The sequence below is a fragment of the Odocoileus virginianus genome, chromosome 16 (assembly GCF_023699985.2).
Source record: "Odocoileus virginianus isolate 20LAN1187 ecotype Illinois chromosome 16, Ovbor_1.2, whole genome shotgun sequence".
Taxonomy (NCBI): domain Eukaryota; kingdom Metazoa; phylum Chordata; class Mammalia; order Artiodactyla; family Cervidae; genus Odocoileus; species Odocoileus virginianus.
The window spans coordinates 12,555,463-12,581,184 of NC_069689.1; the positions used below are offsets into that span (position 1 = coordinate 12,555,463).

The window sequence follows — 25,722 nt, forward strand, 5'->3', positions numbered from 1 at the left end:
AGCCCTATTAACTTTAGCTGGAGCATCTAGCTCAGGACTGGCCACCCCAGCACTGCTGGCCTTTGGGGCTGGACCACTCTTTGCCATAGGATGTTTAGCAGCATCCTTGCCTCTGCCCATTAGATGTTGGTAGCACCCCCAGCCTCCTAATCATGACAGTCGAAAATATCTCCAGACATTGCCAAAATCCCAGAGAGGGGCAGAATAGTCCTCAGTTAGAACCACTGTTCTAGCTCTCCTCCCCCCCCCCCCCAAACTGGCAGTTGCTGCAGCCAGGAAGAGAACTGGGGAATATTAGTATCTATTTTTAGGTTCACGAATCACCAATAATAATAGGGTGGAATCAAAGGCCTTGGATTTCGAGAGTGAGTTCCCACTGTTGAATTTCCCCTCTGAAGCGTGTTTTATAAAGAAGTCACGGGATGATCCCACTCTGAGGGGTGATGGATGGCGGGTGGTGAGCTGTGGTCACAGCGGTACCTGCAGGATTTGGAATAGCTGGAATCTGCACGTTCAAGTCATCGAGCAGTTTTCCTCGAAGAAAATTTTCACTGACTGTGCTTACGAGGCAAATCTGCTAGCATTAGGTATCTGGTTGCCTTATTGGTAAATGGACAGTTCTGAGGACTTTGCTAGCATTTCTGGCGTTACATGCTAGGACTGTGTCAGTTATATTGCCTCTGCTTCTTTCCTCTGTCCCCCCACCCCTTCCTCTCTGCTTGCCTCCCTGCTTCCCTGAGAAGCAGTCCCCCCCCCACCCGCATGCACGTGTCAGCAGTGGACCCTCGCCTGCTCGCAGGCTGGAGTCTCATGTGGACACATCTGCTCTAACCGTCTCCAGGAATCCTGTGCCGTGCCTTTAAATGTTGACCCGTTAGCAGGGGCACCCAGTAGGGTCAGGTGCCAGGTGCTGGGTTTCCTTTTGCCTATCAGCAGCCCATCTTTGAGAAATCTCACGTTGGGCCGGCAGCGGGTTTTGTGCTGGGCCTCTCTGCAGCGCCGTGTGGCCAAGTCTGCATGTGACAGCGTGTGAGCGATTTCCTGGGCTCAGCCAAAGCCCAGGCTTCCGCCGGCTTCTCCCCGCCAGCTGGCCGTCCAAGCCAGCCCTTGAGGTGCCGAGCCACTTGGAATCCACGGGGCGCCACCTCCCCTGGGGCCTGGGCTCCTCTGCTTCAGACTGCCCGGTGCAAAGCCCACAGGACCTTCCCGGGGGCCTCGTGCCTGCAGGCGCGCAGGCGGTTTGGGCGGCAGCCTCCTCGCCCCGCTTGCCTGCCTCACACCCGCTCTCCCCACCTCCTTTGTCACCAGACAGCCTCCACTCGCCCCTGCGTACTTCCTCTCGCCCTTGGCCTTGCCGCTGTCTCCCTCTGCCCTCGTGGGGCCGGTGGGTGGGGGGTGCTGTGCCAGCCACGGGGCAGGAAGCACGTCTTGCCAGCCTCCTTGCTAGATCCTTGGTTGGATCTAGCCACTGGGCCATCCAGCCTTGATGCTGGTGTTTGGAGAGTGGCCGAGGGGTGAGCCTGGTATAATTCTCTCCCCCACCCGAGTGTGTGTGTGTGTGTGTGTGTGTGTGTGTGTGTTTACACCTGCATTTTTGCATGGACCTGTTGTGTAGCAGGTGTGGAGGTGCTGGCCTCCTCTTTCCCCTCACCTCCGGAGGTGTCTGGCGCCTCTCTGAACCCTCTGACTTCCCGATCACGCTGGGCAGCTCCGCTCTGCGGAGGGCATCCGGAGACCTGGGCTCTGGGAGCCGCGCCTGGCGAGGATGACCATCTCCCCGCTGCCCGTGGGTTGGAGGGAGCTGGCACTGTGGCAGAGGCGAGGCGTCGCAGAAGTGCCGCAGGTTTTTCATATGGAAATGTGAAATAATGGGGTGATTAAATAGAGCTGTATATTAAAGTACATCTGACATTAGAATTACCATAATGTGCTGTAGCCTTAGGCTGAGTACTTTATTTGCCATCTGCGTCGGCCCAAAATCCCCCGGGGAAGCGCTAAAATATTCTGAATAAACTCGGCTCGAGTTCTTATTGAGAGTAAAATACCATTTGTGGCACGTCGTATTGATTCGTCTTAATTGTGGTGCAGAAAAGAACATTCACTTGCTGATGACTTTTGTGCTCGGTGACAAGCTGGCTGGAGTTACTCTAACACTGCAGTTGGTTAACCTGGTTGGGGCCAGCCGGGCACTTCGGTTCCAGCCCAGAAGCCAAGGTGCCGTCCCTTAGGGCAGAACAGCTGGGGCTCCCAGCAGGGCCCCCTGCTCTCCTCCAGGGAGGGCGCTGGGGAGCAGGTGCCCACATGGGGGTGGAGACCCCCCCCCCCCACCTCTTCCTGGCCTCGGCTCCTGGCAACCCAGAGGCACTGATGCATCGGAAGTTGTCCTGGAGGGTCATGACCTCGGTCTCAGCTCTTGGTTGCTGAGGACGTACTAGGCATACTTAAGAAAACAGAACTAAAAAAAGAAAAGAACAAGAAAGGAATCTACTCACCCAGGCAAAGCCCAGCTTGGTTGGTTACCGGTTAGTGGTGGTGAGATCTGTTAACAGTCCCTCCAGCTCTTTGGCAGGCTGGGCGTGGGGGGGGGGGTGGGGGGTAGGTTGGAAGTGCTTATGCATTAAATATAAATGAGTTGTTAGTTGGGAGAACACTTGGTGATCCAGAGAGCGCTGCCCCATTCATAAAGTCCAGTTTTTACCCTATAATTGCCCATCATTATACACAATTTAAATATTCAAACATTCTGCACAAACCTTGGGCTAGCATGTTTTTATTACAGATTCAGAACAAGGGAATAACCTTTAACTTCAGAGACAAATGAGGCAAATTTACAAGTGTGCGTCTGCTGTTTTCTTGTGTTTTATCAATCCCCGCGGACCCGAACACTTTTGCTGTAACGCCACTCAGAACAATATACATATATTACTGCTTGTTTGTGGTGTGTGGCTATGAGTCCCCTCTGCGTTAGCTAACCTATATAGCTCAGCGTCGAGGCTCTCCATAACGTCAATTATCTCCTCCGAGCTAAACGTACACTCCATTAAAACGAGATTTACTTCCCCTGTAATACTTCTTGGGGTGAAGTGTGGAGATTTTTGTGGATTTAAGGAAATGGAGGATGGAGGCCTGCTGCATGATGGAAGTCGTGAATTTCAGAGAGGGAAGACTTCCTGTGTCAGCCAGAATGTGTGCGTGAGATGTGCTTGGCATGTGCACACGTGTGTACACGCCGGCATTCACGCATGCAAGCAGCTCACCGCATGATTGGTTTTGCCTTTTAATTTCTTAATTTGCTCTGTATTTTTCCATTAAGTGATAAGGATGATCTGCTGTATGCTTCCTCTTCATGTTCTCTGCTAAATTCCTGTCCCTAGCATTCTAGAATCCTTTCAGAAAACCTTATATTGGGGTGGGGGGAAGAATATATTCATCTGTCAGCTCACCAGCACCCACTGGGAAAGTGTAGGTTCTTTGCAGTGAAGTCTTAGAAAGCAGATTTCAGGGGAGTCTGATGATGTATTCGTCTGTCTCAGGGAAGACATGTTATTCCCAATGCCTTTGCATGCCTCATGCAACATGGGGGGTGGATATTGTATAAAGATGGTCTGGAGGAATGGGCCGCAGGTTTCTGAGAATGCCGTCAGTGAGTTGTGGCATACAAAATGACTCCGTGTGTCCTGCCTCCGGCTCTTCCATCCGAGTAGCAAACTCCAGGGTTCTCACCCTGCCCCAAGATGTCTCCGCAGTGAGCAGTGTCGCTTTGTTTCGGGGCCGGCCGCTGCTTCCTGAGCCTGAATGCACACCTGGTGTGACCACAGAATCGAGCAGTTGAAATCGAGACTGTTTGGGGGGAAATCTGGGGCGCATGGTGCTTGCAGCTGTGGTTGAGTTTTCATCCTTCCCTGTTCCACTGGGAGGCTGGACCGAGCCATTCCTGAAGGTGGTTCCACAGCGTTGGGTGCTTGATAAGCAGCTGGCTGCAATAATAGAACTTACGCTGGGGAGGCTGATTTAGAAGCCTCCTCGCTTCCGAGGCTAGTGATCCTCATAAATGGGGTCTGAAGTCTCTCTGTGTTTTCTACCTCCCTCCCCCCCAGCTTCATGTCTTTATGCCTTATGGCTTCATACTTTGGGCAGGTCTGGTCTGAAACCAAACTCTCCCAGGGGTTCACCTCCATCCTTTCTTTGTCCTGAGATTTTGTTATACTGAAGAGTTTGTGATTTGAGTAAGGCCTCTAGTGTGGGCTTGAAAATCTTCATCAAAAAAAAAAAAAAGGAAGTTTTCACTGTGATGGAATTTGTAGCGTGGAATGTGGTCTCCCTGCAGCTCAGTCTTTGCCTGTTTTCAGAGCCTCCGCAGAGGGATCCCACGTCCGCTCTTCAGTTCCACATCCAGGTCCTCCTCTCCTTGAATCCAGGGTCCCACCTCCGTGCCTTCGGGCCTGCAGTTTCCTCTGCGGGGCACACCCTTTCTTTCCTTTCTCTGCAACGTGGACTCATGTTTCCTTCTGAGCTCAGCCCCAGGGTCTCCTCTAGGGAGAAGTCTTTCCCGGTCCTCCCAGCCTGACACTCTCTCCTCTGGGTCCCGGCACATGCTGCCTTAGTGACCTAGTGGTCTGAGCCTTAGTGGATGCTTGTGGAGTCAGTAGCCTCTTGCTCTGGACTGCAGGCTTCGTGCGGGCACCCCTCTGCTCAGCGTGGGCCTCGCACACAGCACACACTGCCTGCCTGTGTGAAGGAAAGAAAGGAGGAAGGAACAAAGGGATAGACGTGTTGAGGAGAGCCTCCTGGCTTTTGCTTCATCGGTGTGGTTTCTGGGTAGAGATGGAGTGTGACCTTGGGTGTTGTCCTGAAGGGCTCCTGGCTTTTTAGGAGGAGACGAAGAATACTGAAAGCCGGGCACCTTCTTCACACTGGCCGTTTAGCCCTGGCTTTGGATGGCGTGTGTGGGTGAGGGCGGACAGCCCTGTGCTGGGAACCCCGCACGGCTGGCAGGGGATGCCTCGGATGAAAACGCCTGCAGCGTTCTCCGCAGAGCTGGCCTTCCTCCTCGCCTCTCCCTTCCTGCTCCCCCGCGCCTCCTTCTGCAGCCACCAGAGCTGCTTTCTATTCGGTTCACCCGAAGGTGCTCGTGCAGGGCCCCCCACCCTGGATCTGGGCAGGTGCCGCTTTCCCCCTGTCTGTCTGGGACTCACCTCCACGTGGTGTTTCCTGCCTGCCTGCTCCCTGGATCCTCTGAGGTCACTCTGCAGGCCCTGGTGTGCCTCAGAATCCTTTGTGTCACAGCTTAGCCCCCTCCTGCTCCCCGGTCCCCACCTGTGGTCTTCTGGGGGTGGGGAGGGGTCGTGGCTGATCCCTCCAAGTAGGTCCTGCTGTGGGTCCTAGCACCCAGCACGTGGCGATCGGATGGATGAGCGAATGAATGAACAAATGAATGGGAAAGGCCTGTTCCCTAGACCGTTTGGGACAAGACTAGATTTCCTTGGGTGTAGTAACTTCCCAAGATGCCGCTCTGGCTCTGCTGGTGTTTCTGTGCACCCGGGCTGTCTCGGGGGGTGGCGGGGCCTCAGCGCGAGGCTGTGGTGGAGGCTGGAGGCCCAGTCCCCCAGGCCGAGGAAACTCCGGGCACCTGAAGCGCAGAGCTGACCCCTGCCTCAGGACGCTCTCAGAGTGAGTGGACTGCGGTGGAGTGAGGTTTCTCACACGTTAGGCCCCTCTATTCTCAGCCAAGCTCCGCGTGGCATTTCCTGCACACAGCCTGCAGCTTGCGGCACCGGCCAGCTCGCCGCGGTGCACGGAAGCCGGTGGAATGGTTTGCTGTGGCGGGTTCAGGCCTCACCTCAAGGCCGGTTATGGCAGAGTCTGCAGGCCCAGCGGAGGGGCAGCCAGGTGTGTGTCGGATACAACCCAGGCCCGGGGCTCAGACCCAGGTGTGAATCTGGGCTCCGTGACCCAGCTGTCTGACCTGGGGCCCCTCACTTAACTGTGATGAGACCGAATTTCTTTTTATGCGGAACCTAGATTAGAATGCACTTTCCAGAGTCTCTGTGCGTGCCCTCCGGAGAACACAAGGCACCACTGACTCTCATGCGGGTTGTATGTGAGTCAAGCCCATCAGAGTCAAGGACAGATGATGACAGGTGGTGATGAGCAATCCCTCAAGGCTGTGGGGACTTCCCAGGTGGCTCAGTGGTAAAGAATCCGCCTGCCAACGTAGGAGACACAGGAGACCCCGGTTCTATCCCGGGATTGGGAAGATCTTCTGGAGGAGGAAATGGCAACCCACTCCAGTATTCTTGCTTGGGAAATCTTTATGGACAGAGGAGCCTGGCAGGCTACGGTCTATAGGGTTGCAAAGAGTCAGACACGACTGAGCAGCTAAACCTGCAAGGCTGTGGGGATACAGAGGGGCTGCGCTAGAGCTGGGGCTCAGAAGATGCTTGCAGGGTGAAAAGGAAAGGCAGGTATTCCAGGCAGCAGGAACGGCAGGCTCACAGAGCTGTGGCCCAGGAGGGTTGGGGGGGCCAGGGCACTGGGGGCAGCGAGTCCAGCTGGACGCTGAAGGCTGAGTGCCTGGCGCTTCTTCTGGGCAGCAGGCCGTCAAGGCTGTGACTCAGGAGGGTCGCTGGCCCGCCCGCCCACCCACTCTGCCGGGGCAGCTCAGAGGTGGATCAGGGCGGTGGAAGAGTGTCTAGATTCTTTGGAGTCACCTGGATCCCAGCGTGCTCCAGTGGGTGGAACACAGCAAGCAGGGAGGCGTGGGCGTGCTGGGTGGGGCCCTGCCCGGCAAGCTGGGGGAGTGCGGTGTTGTTGAAAGCTGAGCTGAGCCCTGCTCCCCAGGCGGCCTCGCCCAGAGGGCCTTGCCTGGAGGGCAGGTCCACCCAGACCTGGGCAGATGCCCTTGTCTTACCTGTGATGACTCCAGGGATGCTGACTGCAGGGGAGCACACAGACAGACCCAGCTAACGCAGGCATGCTTGATTCTGAAGCACGTGTGCTTTGCACGCGTGACTCTGAAGCACGTGTGCTTTCGTCACCCTGCGTGTGGCCAGAGTCCTGGCAGTGGACAGGGTCAGCTCGGTCCTCAGGGAGCCTGGGCTCCCATTCTGATGATGGATTTTAAATAAATAACCCAAGGCCAGTCGGGTGGCCTCGTACAACTTGCTTGCGCTCTCTGAGCCGCCTCTATCGCTCCTGTAAACAGTCATAGGCATAGAGTTAGCAGACTACATGGAGTGATGCAGGTTCTAAGCCTCCAAGTCAGCCAAGCCCTTGCATGCTTCTCTCTCCCAGCACCTTGAACTTGACCCTACCACTCATATTTTTCATGAAATAATCAAGAGGGTTACCAGGTGCTCTCATCTCCTCTGGGATTCGAGAGCTGCGTCCCTGGAGACCAGCAGAATACCTGGTGGATCAGGGGTGGCCAGTTCCTGCTCGTTCAGTGAGTGAATGAAAGGCAAGTGTAGGACACAGCCTGCTACCTGTCCATTCAGCCCTGTCTGTCTGGTTCCCCACTTACTGGGCTTGTGTGAGCTGAGGTCCAGGGACAGTAGTAGCGGCTGTCCAGACCTCTGGGTTCAAGAGGATTCCGAGGCCAGCAGGGCAAGCGCGGGGGTGGACTGGTTGATGTCTGCCACGGCCGCTGGCGGAGGGGCCTTGGCTCTGTTGGCTGAGGCTGGCTCTGCACTTCAGCACCAGGGAGACCTCTTAGTAGCAACAGCGTTTCCCAGGTGGTAGAGAACCTGCCTGCCAATGCAGGAGAGGCAGGAGGCTCAGGTTCCCTCCCTGGGTCGGGAAGGTCCCCTGGAGGAGGGCACGGCAACCCACTCCAGTATTCTTGCTTGGAGAATCCCATGGACAGAGGAGCCTGGTGGGCTACGGTCTGTGGGGTCACAGAGTTGGACACGTCTGGGCGACTTGGCGCACACACAATAGTGGTGTAACTGCCGTCACCACCAGCAGCACCAGTACCCAACAGAGCACACCCGCTACTTTTCCATGAGATAGTCAGCAGGGTTTCACTGAGTTTTTGCAGTTCTCGCCAAGAACAACACGTCTCCACAGTTCGTAGCACGTGGCTGGGAGGAAAGGTAAGCGATCCCAAGGTGTACACGACGGCCCCGTCTCCTGCCCCGGGTCCCTTGACTTGGGAGCGGCCTAGATCTGCACCCTTTCCTCTTTTGACCAGGCTTCTATCCAGACCACAGCTGGCTGTGTGGCTCTGGGCTGATCACCCTCTCTCTTCCAGTCCTCAGTTTCCTCATCTGTGAAATGGTGCTGATGACCATCCTTGACCTTGGCAGTTGTTGTGAAGACAGTCCGCCTTAGCTGCGGGCGGCTCATGGAAGGGTTTAACGACAGTTGATTGTCACTGCTGCCATTATTCCCCCCAGCTCCACCCCCTCTCTCGGAGAGGCTGAGGTTTGTTTGGTAGCATGCGTTGGAAGGACTGATGCTGAAGCTGTAACTCCAGTACTTTGGCCACCTGGTGCTAAAAACTGACTCATTGGAAAAGACCCTGTTGCTGGGAAAGATTGAGGGCAGGAGGAGAAGGGTTTGACGAAGGATGAGATGGTTGGATGGCATCTTTGGCTCAATGGACATGAGTTTGAGCAAGCTCGGGGGGCTGGTGATGGACAGGGAAGCCTGGTGTGCTGCCGTCCATGGGGTTGCAAAGAGGCAGACATGACTGAGGAACTTGAACTCAACTGATTCAGAACAAGCAGGGTTGCTTGTAGATTCCATAGATGACTATGCTTAGAAATGATATGAACATGAAACTTACAAAGGTTCCCCCCAACCCAAGGGAACCAATTGACATTTTCTTTCTGGGATCATGAAAGGGGAGACATTCTTTAATAAGGGGTCTACATATTTATAGATAATGTCCTTAGTCGCTTCAGTTGTGTCTGACTCTTTGCAACCCCATGGACTGTAGCCCGCCAGGCTCCTCTGTCCACAAGATCCTTCAGGCAAGAATACTAGAGTGGGTTGCCATGCCTTCTTCCAGGGGATCTGATAATAGTGATAATAATTATTATCACTTTGGGACTGAAAAGACGGCACTGTTAGCAGGCATAGATTCTGTTGGAGAACCAGGTGGCTGGCCAGCGAATCAGGCCCTCTCTTTGGGTGCTGGGCATCCTAAAATCCAGAGAGGGAAAGAGGATGTCAGGGGGACCCTGGATCTAGCAGCCTGCCCTTCGATCTGACTGCCTAGCATCTCATCACACCTTCTGCAGGTCCTGAGTGGCCTGCTGTCCCGGGGACTCAGCTGCTCTTGTGAAACGTCTCCACTCCCGGGACAAGCCCGTGGTGGACCCCACTGGGTTTCATCAAAGGGTAATCGGTGTTCTTCACTGGGCACAGTGTGGTAGGAGGACCTTTTCATTGTGAAACAGGCCCCGAGAAGTGTGCAGAGAACAGTCCATCTCTCAGGTGGTGCTTGGGGGCAGCTGGGATGGAGCCGGGGGGTGGGGAAGCCTCGGCAGGGACGTGGCCCTCCCCTTGCTCTTGGGGTGGGGTGCGGCTCTTGCTTCTCTCAGTTGCAGCATCCTTGTGTGCTGGCAGGGATGTGGACCTGGCCTGGGCCCCCTCAGAGGTCATATGTGAGCGAAATGCCTTGACGGCTGTGAAAATGCCAAACCAACTGTCAAGTGCGTTGCAAGCCGTAGCGGGACATGTGAAGCCCAGACTCAGCTCGCTCTGCAGCATCCAGCGCCAGGACTCACTTTTGCCTCCAGCTTTGGGTGGAGGGAGGCCCCGGCTGGCCGTCACTGCAGGCCCTGCTGGAGCTGGGCGGCGGTATCTGCTTGTGGCTCTGGAGCAGCCCTGAACCACTAAGTCCCCCGCAGGCAGCAATGCCCTTCTATATGGTATCGCTTGGCCTTAGGAGAGCCCTTTTAAACTACTGCTCTCAATTATGGCCTTTTTATTGAATAATAACTCAATTAAAGGTGTGCTTTTTATTGAACATCCCTGATACCTTTATTGGGATTATTAGAGTAACCAGCATAATAGGGAGGAACAATTATTTCAGTGCTCATTAAAACACATACACACACACCCCTGCTAGCAGAGGGAGAGCAGCATTTCATTGCAGGAGCCCAGTTCTGTGTTGGTTCCCAAGAGTCACAATAAAAAATGATGTTTTCTCAACGTTTGCAAGTTTCTATTTCCCTGGAACCTCTAATGCATTAGGCTGGCTGCATTAAAATTCCTTCAGGGTTTTATTACAGCCAGAGTTACACAGAAGGGCACCCCTTGAAACATCTACTGCCAGGTACAAGATGGATAATAAAACATGAAACATACAAAGCCCAACCATAACATGTGCATGCGTGGGGATGTGTGGATTTTATAGGGATCGAGTGGGATCTCATTTGCTCCCCCAGCCCTCTTTGGAAGCTGGCATGTTATTCCCATTCTACTTACTGATGAGGAAATGAAGCTCAGAGAGGTAAAGTGACTTGGTTGACATTGTTGTTGTTTAATTGTTAAGCATGTCCGACTCTTTTTTTACGACCCCATGGACTATAGCCTGCCAGGCTCCTCTGTCTATGGGATTTCCCAGGCAAGAATACTGGAGTGGGCTGCCATTTCCTTCTCCTGACCCAGGGATTGAACCCGTGTGTCCTGCATTGTAGGCAGATTCTTTACAACTGAGCCCCCTGGGAAGCCCCTTGACTGACATCTTCCTGCGGGAATGGCAAGGCAGCGAGCTCATGCCGCTGTTCTTGTAGCAGTCATCTCAGGGAGGGTTCTGGATTAGAGAAAAACACAAGGGCCTCTCTTGAGAGCCAGTACAGGCAAGAAGATCTGGTGTGGGCTTCTGCCAGTGGATACCAAAAACGTCTGAGGAAGGAAAAGGGAAGGAAGTAAACAAGGAAACACACTGGCCTTGGGTTCTGAGCCGCCAAGCCTGATGTCGCGATCCCAGCACAGCTGACATTTCCAGGTCTGTAGGCCAGGCTTGACATTGCTGGGTAAGTTGCTTCAGGGCTGCCCTGGTGGCCCCAATGGGAAAGAATCTGCCTGCATTGCGGGAGACGTGGGTTCGATCCGTGGGTCGGAAGGATCCCCTGGAGAAGGGAATGGCAACCCACTCCAATATTCTTGCCTGGAGAATTCTATGGACAGAGGAGCCTGGCGGGCTACACCCCACGGGGTTGCAAAGAGTCCTACGCGACTGAGCCACTAACACTTTGCAACTTCCAAGTCGCTTCAAAATAATCTAGGCGTTGACCTCTTGTTTGGAACCTCAGTGACAGCCACGGTGGCAGCGTGTTGGGGCATGGTCCCTGTCTGGGCCATCAGCAAAGCTGGCACCAGCTGGAGCTTCCAACTCACCTCTGGGCAAGTGGCCCTGAGCTCCAGGAGCAGGGACAGCCCTGCGTCCGAAGCAGCCCTCTCACCAAGGGACTTCTGCCACATTTAAAAATGAGCCGTCCGTGACTGTGTGCTGCCTTTTAAAATATTTAGTGAGTTTTTTGAATAGAAGAATGTTCTGAGTGGCTCTTCAAAGCCTTTCTGACATTGTTCAGTTTTCAAAAGTGAGCAGTCCCAGTGCTCAAGGCTACTTCTAGGCAACAGATAACCGTGAAGTGGAAGTATGGAAATGAACATTTTATTTAAAAAAGAAAAGTTACAGGGGAGAGTGGAAAGAGCATTGTCTAGGAAGGGCCTTTGAGGACTGGGAGATTTAAAAACACTGGAAGCTGTCAGATCCTGAGATAGACCATCCCCTGCTGTGAATCTTGCTTTGGTGTGGAGGGAAGTGAGGGGACCAGATTGTTCAAAGGCAAGGAGAAGTGCTTACCCTGGCATGATCTGGAACCCTGGAGTCCGATTTGGTGGGTGCACAGAGCTCTTCCCCACCTGATGATGAATTCCAAACAGGTTAACTTCCTTCTCCGGCTTTCCTGGTGGCTCAGTGGTAAAGAATCCGCCTGCCAATGCAGGAGACACAGGTTTGATCCCTGGGTCGCAAAGAAACCCCTGGAGGAGGAAATAACTATCCACCCCAGTATTTTTGCCTGGGAAATCTCATGGACAGAAGAGCCTGGCTGGCAACAGTCCATGGGGTCGCGAAAGAGTTGGACAGGACTGAAGGACGAAACTACAGCAAGCAAAACTTCCTCCTTAGACTTCTCTAAGTTAGAGTCTTATAAATGTCTTTCACTCTTTTTGTTTTGTCTTTTTTTTTTTTAATAAGAAATGGAAACCTCTGAGTTCTTTAGAACATGCAGCTACATGCTTCTCAGCAGCTGCTGCTTGAGTTTAAGAAAATATATTTTAATTGGCCATTTCATTCCTGGCCTGCCTGAGAATTTTGTACTGTCTTCTGATACCCGCATTCCTTAGGGGCGGTAGAACTTTCTAGAAAGTGTGTGGCCATCCGAACAAGGATCAGGAAGTGCTCCAGAGAGACCCAAGGAAATGAAGATGATGAAGAAAGAGGTTATGGGAAGGGAGACGGCCCAACTTGAAAACACAAGGAACCAGAGCGTCTGTGTGTGTGGAACTCGGTTACTGAGAGTGGCTGGAGCCCAGGTGCAGAGTCCACGTGCTCTTTTTTTTTTTTAATTCATTTGTATTGAATTACAGCTGAAACCAGTGGATTTTTAGAATTGTTTATTGGCTGTGCCGGGTCCTTGTTTTTCTCGTTGCGGTGCTCATTGTGGTGGCTTCTGTCTCGCAGAGCACAGCTCTAGGGCGCGTGGGCTCGGTAGGTAGTTGTGGTTCCTGAGCTCCAGAGCACAGGCTCAATAGTTGAGGTGCACAGGCTGAGTTGCTCTGAGGCACGTGGGCTCTTCCTGGATCAGGGATCGAACCCACATCTCCTGCACTGGCAGGCGGCTTCATTACCGCCAAGCCACCAGGGAAGTCCAGTGCTCTTTAATTGGAAGATCTATGGCCTTGTGGGAGGTGGTGCTTCATTTGTGTTATTAGCTCCTGGTGTCAGGGAGGGATGTTTTCTTTATCTTCTTTTTATTACTTATTTATTCTGCTTCGTTCCAGAGAAGGATTTGAGGAGGGCTAAACACTATGGCGTCTGGCCAGCTCTCCCGTGAGACTGGCCAGCTCTCCCGTGAGACTGAGGTGAACCGTTTGGTCGTTCCCCACATATATCACCTAATAAGCCAGGACAGGAGATGGTGCCTCCAAGAAGGCTGTGCATCTCTGGGCTGTAGCATCGTCATGTGCCAGCAGGGACATGGTCCTGGCCTGGCCTCCCTCAGTGGTCATGCAACGATGAAATGCACCAAAAAAAAAAAAAAAAAGGCCTTTTGTTGCGATAGGGAGGAGGCACGCAGGAAGGGAAGGCTGAGGTGTTGGTGTGGCCTTACTGCTCCCAAAGCGAGGAACACGGCTGCCCAGGGCCTTGGGAAGGCCTCCCTGCCCATTTCTTGGGGGAAGATTCTCCTGAGGGCCTCCAGCATGGGGAACTGAATTACGCAGACATGCTGCGAGAAGGAAGTTGCCCAGACACCCCGGGGAAAGAAAACGGCCTCAGAAGTTCTCCTGGAGCTGGGTTTAAAAACGAGGGGAAGCTGAGCTTTGGAATCCTTTTTCCCTTTCTGTCTGCTCCCCCATCACCCACTCACTGGTGGTGGGTGGAGACACATGTCCTGCTGGACACGAGCGTGCCGTGATGACCAGGCTTGGAAGGCATGTCTGGGTTCCAGGCAGTGGGTGATCTGGCCCAGTTGGGTCCGTGTTGCGGAGAATCTCCATGCTGACCCCTGACTCCTGGGGGACCCCGCACGCTGCATGGCTCAGGGAGGTCCAGGCCCCTTTAATGCCGTCAAGTCTAACCCGTAAGGAACTCGGGGCATTTGTTCTCAGAGTCCACAGAGTTCATGCTGCTAAGGGTGAAGCCCCCAAGAAACATACTTCTCGGGTGGGAATCAAGGAAACAAAAACTCCATCTCTCTGTGGGATTTCAGAAGTCCCTCCTCGAGAGAGGAGGGGCTGTACTCCCCCTCCCCTTCCTGATCCTGGGTTTGGAAACTAACATGCACCTTTGGCTCCACTGGGGAGTTTGCAGCTACTGTACTTTATCAGTGTTAAAATCTTCCAGGTACAAGGAAGTCTGAAAAAACAAAAAGGGGTTTTTTTTTTCCAAGACCTCGGCTGTGACGCCATGTTCCCTTTCCCTTCCCTGGCCAGCGAGCGAGTCTGCTGGGGGAGGGCAGGGCCTGCCCACACCTGTCCGGTTTCACGTGGGGTGTTAGGAGAGCTTCAGGCTGGAGAAGCAGCTAGTTTCACCCGCAGGTTAACGCTGGCCACGAAATAGGTGCTGGTTGGAAGGTCCAGGCTCCCATTTTGTGACCGCCCTCAATGATGGACAAAGATAGGGACATTTTGGCTCCACGCCACCAGCATCCACCAACACTGGCTGCCAATGCCAGAGCCAGTTTGTCACAAACTCACACTTGCTACTGTTCATCCTGATCACCCTGTCAGATGTGACACTCTTTCATTCAGCCTCCTGACAAGGGACCTCATATAGGCCAGTGCCCCCTGCCCCGAGGGGTCTCAAGGCCAGAGTCCATGCTGTGATTGGGGAGGGGGTGTGTGTGAAGCCATTAGGTCAGTGATGAGGGGTGGGTAGCTGCCAGCCAGTAGTGATGTTCTTACGATGCTGAAGTCTCGTTCCTATGTGCATCCGTGTTTAACTTGGATGGTGCTTTCTGCACAGACACTGGTGTATGAAACCCTACGATTTCCTGTAGTTCAACTCCCAAATGACGCAGAGGTTATCAGCCAGTTCTCTTAAAATGTTTGCGAGGTGATTCAGTTTGATTTGTGTTTCTTAGAACTTCCTTGGATGGAAGATTTGCCTAGTCATGACTGGGTGGGGAGGGGGGGGGAGTTGTTTTGTCCCCCAGAGAGGTTTGGCAATGCCTGGAGAGATTTTTGATCCTCATGACTGGGAGGGGAGGGAGTGAGACTGGCTTCTAGTGGGTAAGCCTCCAAACATCCTACAAGGCACAGGACAGTACCCACCGCCCCCCCCCCACCCCACCCCCAAAGAATTATCAGGGGCTACATGATGGCTGAACTTTGCCCCGCTATCTTTTAGGCAGCCCAGCCTTTGTATACTTCCCATTGTTGGAATCAGGCATTCTCACAAATAACATCTCCTTTGGCTTCTGAGATGATGGGTTTAAAGACATCATGTTATAGGGGCACAGAGCGAGGTCTACCAATTGGAGTAACTTGCTAAGGCCGCCACACAGAAGCTTCTCTAGCCTATCCGTCAGGGGGTCTGCCAGGGGGTCTGCCTGGGCGTCGCCGGCCTGGGCCTGCTCGGCAGTGGTCCGCTGCCGCCCCGAGAGCCGCGAGCCTGCGGCGCGCGCGCCCCCGCCCGCATCTCATGTCTCTCTTGCCTCTTTCTGTCCGTGTGTCTCCCCAGGTAAAGATGAGCCTTCCAGCTACATTTGCACAACATGCAAGCAGCCCTTCAACAGCGCGTGGTTCCTGCTGCAGCACGCGCAGAACACGCACGGCTTTCGCATCTACCTGGAGCCCGGGCCGGCCAGCAGCTCGCTCACGCCGCGGCTCACCATCCCGCCGCCGCTGGGGCCCGAGGCCGTGGCCCAGTCCCCACTCATGAATTTCCTGGGCGACAGCAACCCCTTCAACCTGCTGCGCATGACGGGTCCCATCCTGCGGGACCACCCGGGCTTCGGTGAGGGCCGCCTGCCGGGCACGCCGCCGCTCTTCAGCCCGCCGCCACGCCACCACCTGGACCCGCACCGCCTCAGCGCCGAGGAGATGGGGCTTGTCGCCCAGCACCCCAGTGCCTTCGACCGAGTCATGCGCCTGAACCCCATGGCCATCGACTCGCCCGCCATGGACTTCTCGCGGCGGCTCCGCGAGCTGGCGGGCAACAGCTCCACGCCGCCACCCGTGTCCCCGGGCCGCGGCAACCCTATGCACCGGCTCCTGAACCCCTTCCAGCCCAGCCCCAAGTCCCCGTTCCTGAGCACGCCACCGCTGCCGCCCATGCCCCCCGGCGGCACGCCGCCACCACAGCCGCCGGCCAAGAGCAAGTCGTGCGAGTTCTGCGGCAAGACCTTCAAGTTCCAGAGCAATCTCATCGTGCACCGGCGCAGCCACACGGGCGAGAAGCCCTACAAGTGCCAGCTGTGCGACCACGCGTGCTCGCAGGCGAGCAAGCTCAAGCGCCACATGAAGACGCACATGCACAAGGCCGGCTCGCTGGCCGGCCGCTCCGACGACGGGCTCTCGGCCGCCAGCTCCCCGGAGCCCGGCACCAGCGAGCTGACCGGCGAGGGCCTCAAGGCGGCCGACGGCGACTTCCGCCACCACGAGAGCGACCCGTCGCTGGGCCATGAGCCCGAGGAGGAGGACGAAGAGGAGGAGGAGGAGGAGGAGGAGCTGCTGCTCGAGAACGAGAGCCGGCCCGAGTCGAGCTTCAGCATGGACTCGGAGCTGAGCCGCAACCGGGAGAACGGCGGCGGCGGCGGCGGCGGGGCGGCCGGCGTGCCGGGAGCGGGCGGCAGCGCCGCGGCCAAGGCCCTGGCCGACGAGAAGGCGCTGGTGCTGGGCAAGGTCATGGAGAACGTGGGCCTGGGTGCGCTGCCGCCCTACGGCGACCTGCTGGCCGACAAGCAGAAGCGCGGCTCCTTCCTGAAGCGCGCGGCTGGCGGCGGCGGCGGCGGCGGCGGGGACCCGGGCGACGACGACGACGCCGGGGGCTGCGGCGACGCGGGCCCCGGGGGCGCGGTCAACGGGCGCGGCGGCGGCTTCGCGCCGGGCACCGAGCCCTTCCCGGGCCTCTTCCCGCGCAAGCCGGCGCCGCTGCCCAGTCCCGGCCTCAACAGCGCGGCCAAGCGCATCAAGGTGGAGAAGGACCTAGAGCTGCCGCCTGCCGCGCTCATCCCGTCGGAGAACGTGTACTCGCAGTGGCTGGTGGGTTACGCGGCGTCGCGGCACTTCATGAAGGACCCCTTCCTGGGCTTCACGGACGCGCGCCAGTCGCCCTTCGCCACGTCGTCCGAGCACTCGTCCGAGAACGGCAGCCTGCGCTTCTCCACGCCGCCCGGGGACCTGCTGGACGGCGGGCTGTCGGGCCGCAGCGGCACGGCCAGCGGGGGCAGCACGCCGCACCTGGGCGGCCCGGGCCCCGGGCGGCCGAGCTCCAAGGAGGGCCGGCGCAGCGACACGTGCGAGTACTGCGGCAAGGTGTTCAAGAACTGCAGCAACCTGACGGTGCACCGACGGAGCCACACCGGCGAGCGGCCTTACAAGTGCGAGCTGTGCAACTACGCGTGTGCGCAGAGCAGCAAGCTCACGCGCCACATGAAGACGCACGGGCAGATCGGCAAGGAGGTGTACCGCTGCGACATCTGCCAAATGCCCTTCAGCGTCTATAGCACCCTGGAGAAACACATGAAAAAGTGGCACGGCGAGCACTTGCTGACTAACGACGTCAAAATCGAGCAGGCGGAGAGGAGCTAAGTGCGTGTGCGCGTGTGTGTGCGCGCGCACGCGCGGGGGCCCGGGCCCCACCCCGCGCACCTGTACAGTCGCCCCGTCGCCAAGCGAGAGAATGCTGACCTGACACTTGCCTCCGCGTCACCGCCGCTCGGCGCCCCCCGCGGGTCCCCGGGGCCCAGGGGAGGCGGCCCTCCAACCTAACCTGTGTCTGCGAAGTCCTATGGAAACCCGAGGGTTGATTAAGGCAGTAAAAGCAAACAAACAAACAAAAAAATTGTGGAGCCTTTTAACTGTGCAATAATTTCTGTATTTATTGGGTTTTGTAATTGTTTTGGCATGTGCAGGTACTTTTTATTGTTATTCTTTCTGTTGAAATTCCTTTAAGAGATTTTGTTGGGTATCCATCCCTTCTTTAGTTGGTGTTTTTTTTTTTTTTTTTTTCTTCTTTAACCCAGTAGTAGCCTGAGCGTTGACTCCTGGGCTCTGTAGAGGGGAAACTATCTTTTAAATTATAATTTGGGGGAGGGGGGGAGGGCGCTGCTTTTTTTGAAATCTAAGCTAAGCATGTGTAATTTCTTGTGAAGAAGCCAACACTTAAATGACTTTTAAAGTTGTTTACTTTTTTATTCCTTCTTTTTTTTTGTCCTGAAATAAAAAGTGGCATGCATTTTTGGGGGGGAGGGGGGTGGATGTACAGCGGATAACAATCTTTAAAGTTGTAGCACTTTGTTTCAGAATTGGAATGGAGATGTAGCACTGATGATGTCCTGAGTAAGGGAGGCCTTTTCTGTGTTGACTTCAACCTTGCCATACATAAGGAAACCTTTGAATGGTGGGCTTTCCCTCCCCCCACCTCCCCAAATACTCAGCACTGCAAGAGAAACAGGAGTTTTTGAGGACTTTACCCCAGGAAATGGCCCAAGAGCGTTCTAAAATTGTGCATTCCCAGCAAATCCCATCCGTTTCTTGGGATGTCGGTGTGCCCTGGAATGCCATCTCTGCTATTTGCCATAGATTAGACTAAATAAAATAGGCTGAAGGTACTTTGGGGGGTAGATAGATGGTGGTGGCCTGCAATAACACAGAAAGGAAAGAAACCAGCCGTGTTCTTTCAGGCTTCTTCTGGCTTGACCGTTTCTCTCTCTCTTTTTATCACCCTCACCACAGAAATCCTAAGTCATCCGTTGCTACCAGTGACAACAGACCGTTTCTCAAGCAGACAAGTGTCCTGATGGTGACTTGAGGGAAGTTAGTATTCTCTCATGCAATGCACACTGATGACATTATACGGATGGGGTGGGGAATCTTGCCAATTTCAGTTCCCTTTTACTGCAAAGCGGGAAGAGTTCCATCCGAAGGTGCCCAGCGCTACTTCCCAGTTTTTTTTTTTTTTTCTATCCCGTTAGGTTGGAAGGTACTAAACATTGGACTGTTCAGATTAGACATTTGAATTCTGTTGACCCGCACTTTAAAGCTTTTGTTTGCATTTAAATTAAATGGCTTCTCAACAAGAAATTGCAGCATCTTCTTCTTTTTGGCCCAGAGGTGGGTTAAACTGTAAGGGATGGCTGAGATTGAGTGTCAGTATTGCTAAGCGTGGCATTCACAGTACTGGCACTATAAAGAACAAAATAAAATAATAATTTATTGGACAGTGTTTCTACTGCCATTCAATTTGATGTGAGTGCCTTGAAAACTGATCTTCCTATTTGAGTCTCTTGAGACAAATGCAAAACTTTTTTTTTCTTTTGCAATGAAAAGACTTTTTTAAAAAAAGTAAAACAAGAAAGTACATTTCTTTAGAAACAAAGCCACATTTACTTTAAATAAATTTTCAAAAATCCTGGTTGAAGACGTGAAAATGCCATAAGACCCAATCAAATGAAGAAATAAACCCAGCACAACCCTGGATATCCATTAGCTGAATTAACCTCAGCCCCTTTTGCCTGTGGGACAACGCTGCTTAGATGTGGAGTGGAGGTGACTTACTGCTGAATTAAAACTCAAGTGACACAAGGTACAAGTTGATATTGTTGAATGAAAAAACAATTCAGGAACAATGGCTAATTTTTTTCTAAAGTTAAATTTAGTGCACTCTGTCTTAAAAATACGTTTACAGTATTGGATACATACAAGGGTAAAAAAAAAATTGTGTGTATGTGTGTTGGAGCGATCGTTTTTTTCAAAGTTTGCTTAATAGGTTATTAAAAAAAATGCCACAGTGGCTGCGTGTATATTGTTTTCTTTTGGTGACGGGGTTTTAGTATATATTATATATATGAAAATTTCTTGATTACTGTAAAAGTGGACCAGTATTTGTAATAATCGAGAATGCCTGGGCATTTGACAAAACAAGAAAAAAAAAAAAAACCCTTTTCTTTTCCTTGAAAATGTTGCAGTAAAATTTAAATGGTGGGTCTATAATAATTTGTTCTTGTCACAGTAACTGTAAAGTCGGAGTTTTAGTAAATTTTTTTCTGCCTTGGGTGTTGAATTTTTATTTCAAAAAAATGTATAGAAACTTGTATTTGGGGATTAAAAGGGGATTGCTACACCATGTAGAAAAAGTATGTAGAAAAAAAGTGCTTAATATTGTTATTGCTTTGCAGAAAAAACCCCCCCACATTTCTGATCTGTGCTTAATTCTCTCCTCCCACCTCCCTCTGGAATGGATATATTGGTTGGTTCATATGATGTAGGCACTTGCTGTATTTTTACTGGAGCTTGTAATTTTTTAACTGTAAGCTTGTCCTTTTAAAGGGATTTAATGTACCTTTTTGTTAGTGAATTTGGAAATAAAAAGAAAAAAAAAAACAAAAACAAGCAGGCTGCCATAATATATTTTTTTAATTTGGCAGGATAAAATATTGCAAAAAAAAAAATTTGTATGTTAAGTCCTATTGTACAGGAGGAAAAAAAAAAAGGGTTGTTTGACAACCTTCGAGGAAAAGAAACAAAAGGAAGTAGCTAAATGCTTTGGTTCACAAATCATTTTAGTTGTATATATTTTTGTCAGAATTGGCCTCTACCAAGGACTGTTCAAAATAGGGCTTCAATCTGAATGCCCTGAACCTTGCATCAAGGCTCCCTGGTGTGGCCACAGCAGACCGGATGGGAAATTCTTTATTCGCGTTGAGTGGAGAAATCAGTTTTTTTGTCAAGATGTCGGTACCATTTCACAGAGCCCTCCCTCCTATACGAGGCATCTGTAAAGATGTCAGACTTGGGGGAGCGAGCGCACGCCTTCTCTTCACCGCCACCACCACCTCTCCCACCCTTCAGAGCAGAAAGAAATGCAAACCGAGCTTTCTCTAGTCCTTGAGAGAACGTCAAGCAAGCAAGCAACACAAGACAAAAAATTGTAATAAAGGGAGCTGGCGTATCAGCCAGGCGCAGGTGACGTGGTCTGCGGCTGGGACCAGGGCAAATTGAATTTCAGGAAGGAGTCCCCATCACAGCCAGGACCTTTTAATCTGTGGAGAGTGGTGGCCTGCTGTCTTTCTTACCTGCTCCGCTGCTTTCTCTCCGGAACCTACATTCCGTCAGTTTCCAAATGCCTAGGGCCTGGGACGAATTCGGTGCCTTTCCACAGTTCTTTCTCTTTCCTTCCCGTGTGTTTCCTCTCCATCTTCCCACCTCTGTCAGTCCTTGATGTGCTCATTTTTATCTGATTTATTTCTCCCTCTCTGTCCCCCCACCCCCACCCCTCTTTTTTTTTTGTAAAGCCAAGTAGCTTTAAGATAATAAAGTGGTGGTTTTTTGGATGAGGGAATAATACGTTTAAAAAAAATACCTATATCAGGAAGCCATTTTTTATTTCAGGAACTCTAAGAAATCATTATATTTCAGGTTATGAAAGTATAAGCAAGCATCCTTTCGGGCAATTTCTTTACCAAATGCAGAAATATCTCTTCTGGGCGCTTTTCTGTTTAATACGCTTTTCCTCTTGCCACTTACCTTTGCAAAGTAAAAAGAATGGGGGAGGAGGTGGAAGATCAAGCTGAGATGTTTGTTTCCTACCTGTTCGACCCGAAGACCCACGGGCTGCCCTTTTTTCCGGGTGCCCTGGGGAGGTCGTTGAGCAGCCTCCTAGGCGATCCTCCTGTAGTTACAAAAGCTAGCCAGCTCTCACCAGCTTCCGCAAAGTCACCACGATGCCAGAATCAAGCCATCCTAAAGCACAAAGATTGTGTCTCTGTCGACTGCAGAGAAATGAGCATTTTTGCTTCTCTTTTTTTGTGTTTAAAAAGCCAACACTGAAGCAGATGACCCAGTGAGAGAGGCCCCGGGCCCCAGGGGGACCCAGCCGACCCCAGGCTGGTTTTCCACACTGCCACAACTTGGTTCAAAGTTGCCCCCAATTGGAACCTGCCACTTGCCATTTGAGGGTCTTTCATGGGGGAGGAGGAGGAGGAGGATGACTTCCTCTAAGCAACAATGTGAAAAGTAGGGAAGTCAGCCATTCGTTCCGGTCCTAAGTGACGGTCAAGGATTTTTGTGGAACACAGGCAAACCCATGAATTTTGGTGCTCCTTGTATCAGCTCTGCGAAGCAAAGTTACATTGAGTTAAGTTGTTTGCATTTGTACTGGCAAGGCGAAATATTTTTATTACCTTTTCTATTACTTATTGTATGAGCTTTTGTTGTTTACTTGGAGGTTCTGTCTTTTACTACAAGTTTGGAACTATTTATTATTGCTTGGTATTTGTGCTCTGTTTAAGAAACGGGCACTTTTTTTTTAATTATGGATAAAATGTTGAGATGACAGGAGGTCATTTCAATATGGCTTAGTAAAATATTTATTGTTCCTTTTATTCTCTGTACAAGATTTTGGGCCTCTTTTTTTTCCCTTAATGTCACAATGTTTAGTTCAGCATGTGTCTGCCATTTCATTTGTACGCTTGTTCAAAACCAAGTTTGTTCTGGTTTCAAGTTATAAAAATAAATTGGACATTTAACTTGATCTCCAAACCTTGTCCTTTTCTGTGTCTTTCAAGGGTAGGGGATGGACAGCTTATTTCCAAGGGTGAATTAAAGGTCTTTCTCCATTTTTCTCCTGACTCAAACCCGTTACTCTTGTCTGAGAGGACAGGAAATAATGACCAGCAGCGCTTTTTCTTTACCCTGGTGAAGCACTGTGATGTGGAACAGTGGTTCTCACTCCTGGTTACACATTGGAATCACGTGAGAGTTTTTCAAAATCCCTGTGTCCAGGCCCCACCCCAGACCATCTTTTATCAGACTCTTTTGAGGTGAGATCTAGGCATTGGTATTTTTGAAAAGGACCCCAGTGACTTGCAAACAGCCAAGTTTGAGACCAAGTGGTTTAGAAGTAAAAGCCGTTGTCTGGGAATAACAAGACTCGGGTCTAGTTTAAATCAGCTAGCATTTCCTGAATTCCCAGGGAGAGCCACTTGGTGAGGCCTTGAGGGGTCAGGAATGAGTGGGACAGAGGTCTGGCTGCCCTTGGTCTGGTACCCTTGGTTCCCCATCGTGAAGGGAGGCTGTTTGAGTAGAGAGCATCTCCACCCATCTGTGAGTTTGAATGGAATCACACAGGACCACCACCTTCTTCCCGTTCCCCGTGTGAGAGGTTGATAGATCGGAGCATGCTTTCCTTGGGGATAATATCACAGATCTGGAGGAGGAGGCATGGTCTTTAGGAAGGAAATAGCCTTTCACTGGGCTTTTCCCAGTGCTGGGCTTGGAGCAGTCAGCAAGATGGAAGGGGAAGATGACAGCTTCCCATTGGGTTTCAGCCAATTAATAAACCACAGCTTTCCTTCTACGAGCGAGAGGCAGAGCTCAGCCTTGAGTGAAAAGAGATCAAAGACCCACTAATTTCTCAACTACTCTTTTTTTTTTTTTTCTGGTCACGTCCCAAGGCATATGGGATCCTAGTTGCCCGACCAGGGATCGAACCTGTGCCCTCTGCAGTGAAAGCATGAAGTCTTAAACGCTGGACTGTCAGGGAGGTCCCCCCTTGACCACTCTTTTTATGTTTCCTGCTCTTTAAAACACAAAAAAATGTTCCACTCAAGTCACTTTTCTGCAAACTCACTGGGCACCATCCACAAACCAGGTAGGCAGCCTGGGAATCTTTGCAAGGAGACTTTGCAAAAAGTGAAAACACCAAGCTATGTTTATGAAGATGCTGTGTGGGTTCTGCCCACAGAGGTGATAGCAGGAGTGAGGGTGATGTGTTCCTCTGTGTCCTGTCTCCAGAAAGTCACCGTTCTTCCAACATCTCTAAGCACTGGACAGATACGGGTTTAAAGATACAGGTGCTGGATTTAAAGTTCAGCACCAAAAATGAAGTGGGTCACCATTCAGGAAAGGCCCTGCCCTGCTTTCTGGGCTGTTTTTGTTTGTTTGGTTTTTTGTCCAGTCGCTCAGTTGTGTCAGATTCTTTGTGACCCCATGGACCGCAGCATACCAGGCTTCCCTGTCCTTCACCATCTGCTGGAGCTTGCTCAAACTCACCTTGGTGAGTTGGTGATGCCATCTAACCATCTTGTCCTCTGTCACCCCCTTCTCCTGCCTTCAGTCTTTCCCAGCATCAGGGTCTTTTCCAATGAGTCGACTCTTCGCCTCAGGTGGCCGAAGTATTGGAGCTTCAGCCTCAGCATCAGTCCCTCCAATGAACAAAATTTCTAGGGTGTAGAGAATAAAGACTCCCTGCAAAGAATTACGTTCTTTTCTGTAGGTCCTGGGCTGCAAGACTATCCCTCACTGGCTTTAGGATGCCCATGTCTGAGCCATGTGATTTTTCCTGCCTAGAAAACTGAGCAAAAAGCAGAATTGAAATGCTCAGCTGCTTTCTGATTGGAGCACAAGGGAATGTACTCATTTGGGGAAGAACCTCCATCTTCAGGTTGAGGAGCAAACACCTAAAGTGAGCACTAAACGTGCTTGGGATGACGTGTCATTCACACTCAGCTGGTCCCTTCCGGCCCAGCCCTTCTAAGAAAGCCAAGTTTAGAGATCTCCAGCAGGACAAAGGAAAAGCTCCCCTCAGTCCTTGTTATCTCACCAGTGGCTCTGTGACCTCAGGCCAATCCTTTCCCTGTTCTGGGCCTCAGTTTCCCTATCTGTAAAGTGGAGTGTTAAGGTCACCTGGAAGGACCCATTTAGCCTTCAGATCAGCGTGCCGTGTGCGCAGAGAGGAACAAAATTTGATGGGAAAGTTAAAGTCAGAAATGTCCCCTATGTAGCTGGTGGAAATCAGGGTGGGAATGGGTTCTCAAGAACAGAAAATCCCATGTTTTTGGTGGCTGTACCTTGGAGTCAACAGTCTCAGGGCACAGGGTCTCGCCTTCTCTTTGTCTAAGTGGTCCCAAGCGTGGCTGGGCATCAGGGCAGGCTGCTAAACACCTCACTTTTGAGCTGTAAGTTCAACAATTAAAACTGGAAAGCATCCTCTTCTACTTCAGAGGTAAAACGAAATGAATGGAGCTTTTATAAAAAAAAAATGCTAATGTGATGAAACAGATAATGAAACTTGTAACTTTCAAGCCAGCGAAGATGAAATTCTGACTTTCTTATGTGCTGGTAAAATCTTAGTCACTAATTGCCTGCTCTGCCTAACCTTCAAAACAATTTTATAGGGTTCTGGTTAAAGACCATTCAGGATGTGCTAAAGAAGTCAAAGCAGAGCGAGCTTAAAAGTCTATTTAATTCCCAAAGCCAAGACTGAGCTGGAGGTCAGGCCTGGTCTTTGCTCTTGGGAGCCTCCTTGTTTGATGAGAGAGGCTGCAGGATGGGGCAATGTGGGCAGTGAGAGGAGCCTGGAAGAGGCAGGCAGTGATCGGCTGTGGAGAGGGAGGATTCGGGAAATTGTGCTGCTCTTTGAAAGATGTGTGAGGATTCACCAGGAAGATGAGGACAGGTGAGGAGAAACGGCCTGTCTTGCAGAGGGTATGACACAGGAAAACGCATGGTTGTTGGAAAAGCACAGTAAAGCCCATGGAGAAGCAAAATCATATAGTTAGTTGGACCCTGAAAAGCATATAGCACAAATCCATCTAATAGAGGAATCTTCTCCCAGACCCGAAAGTATAGTACATCCATCTGTTCATTTATCCAGCCATCCATCTGTCTGTCTACCTGTCTGTCTATCCACCCATCTGTCTATCCATTCACCCATCTACCTGTCCATCCATCCATCCATCCATCTATCCTCTTATCCTTTTATCCATCCATCTACCTATCCATCCTTTCTATCCATCACCATCCATTTATTTATCC

General features: G+C 51.8%; 1 protein-coding gene across 6 annotated transcripts in view; it reads left to right on the forward strand.

Moving 5' to 3' along the window:
• Window positions 1-22,446, forward strand: part of BCL11B (BCL11 transcription factor B) — a 103,566-nt gene extending 81,120 nt beyond the window's left edge. For all 6 annotated transcript variants that reach the window (XM_070477863.1, XM_070477857.1, XM_070477860.1 and 3 more), the window contains one exon: window positions 15,425-22,446. In XM_070477863.1, the coding sequence (XP_070333964.1) occupies window positions 15,425-17,496 (2,072 nt within the window). In that variant the 3' untranslated portion in view covers window positions 17,497-22,446. The remainder of the gene's footprint in view (window positions 1-15,424) is intronic.
• Window positions 22,447-25,722: the final 3,276 nt, after the last annotated feature.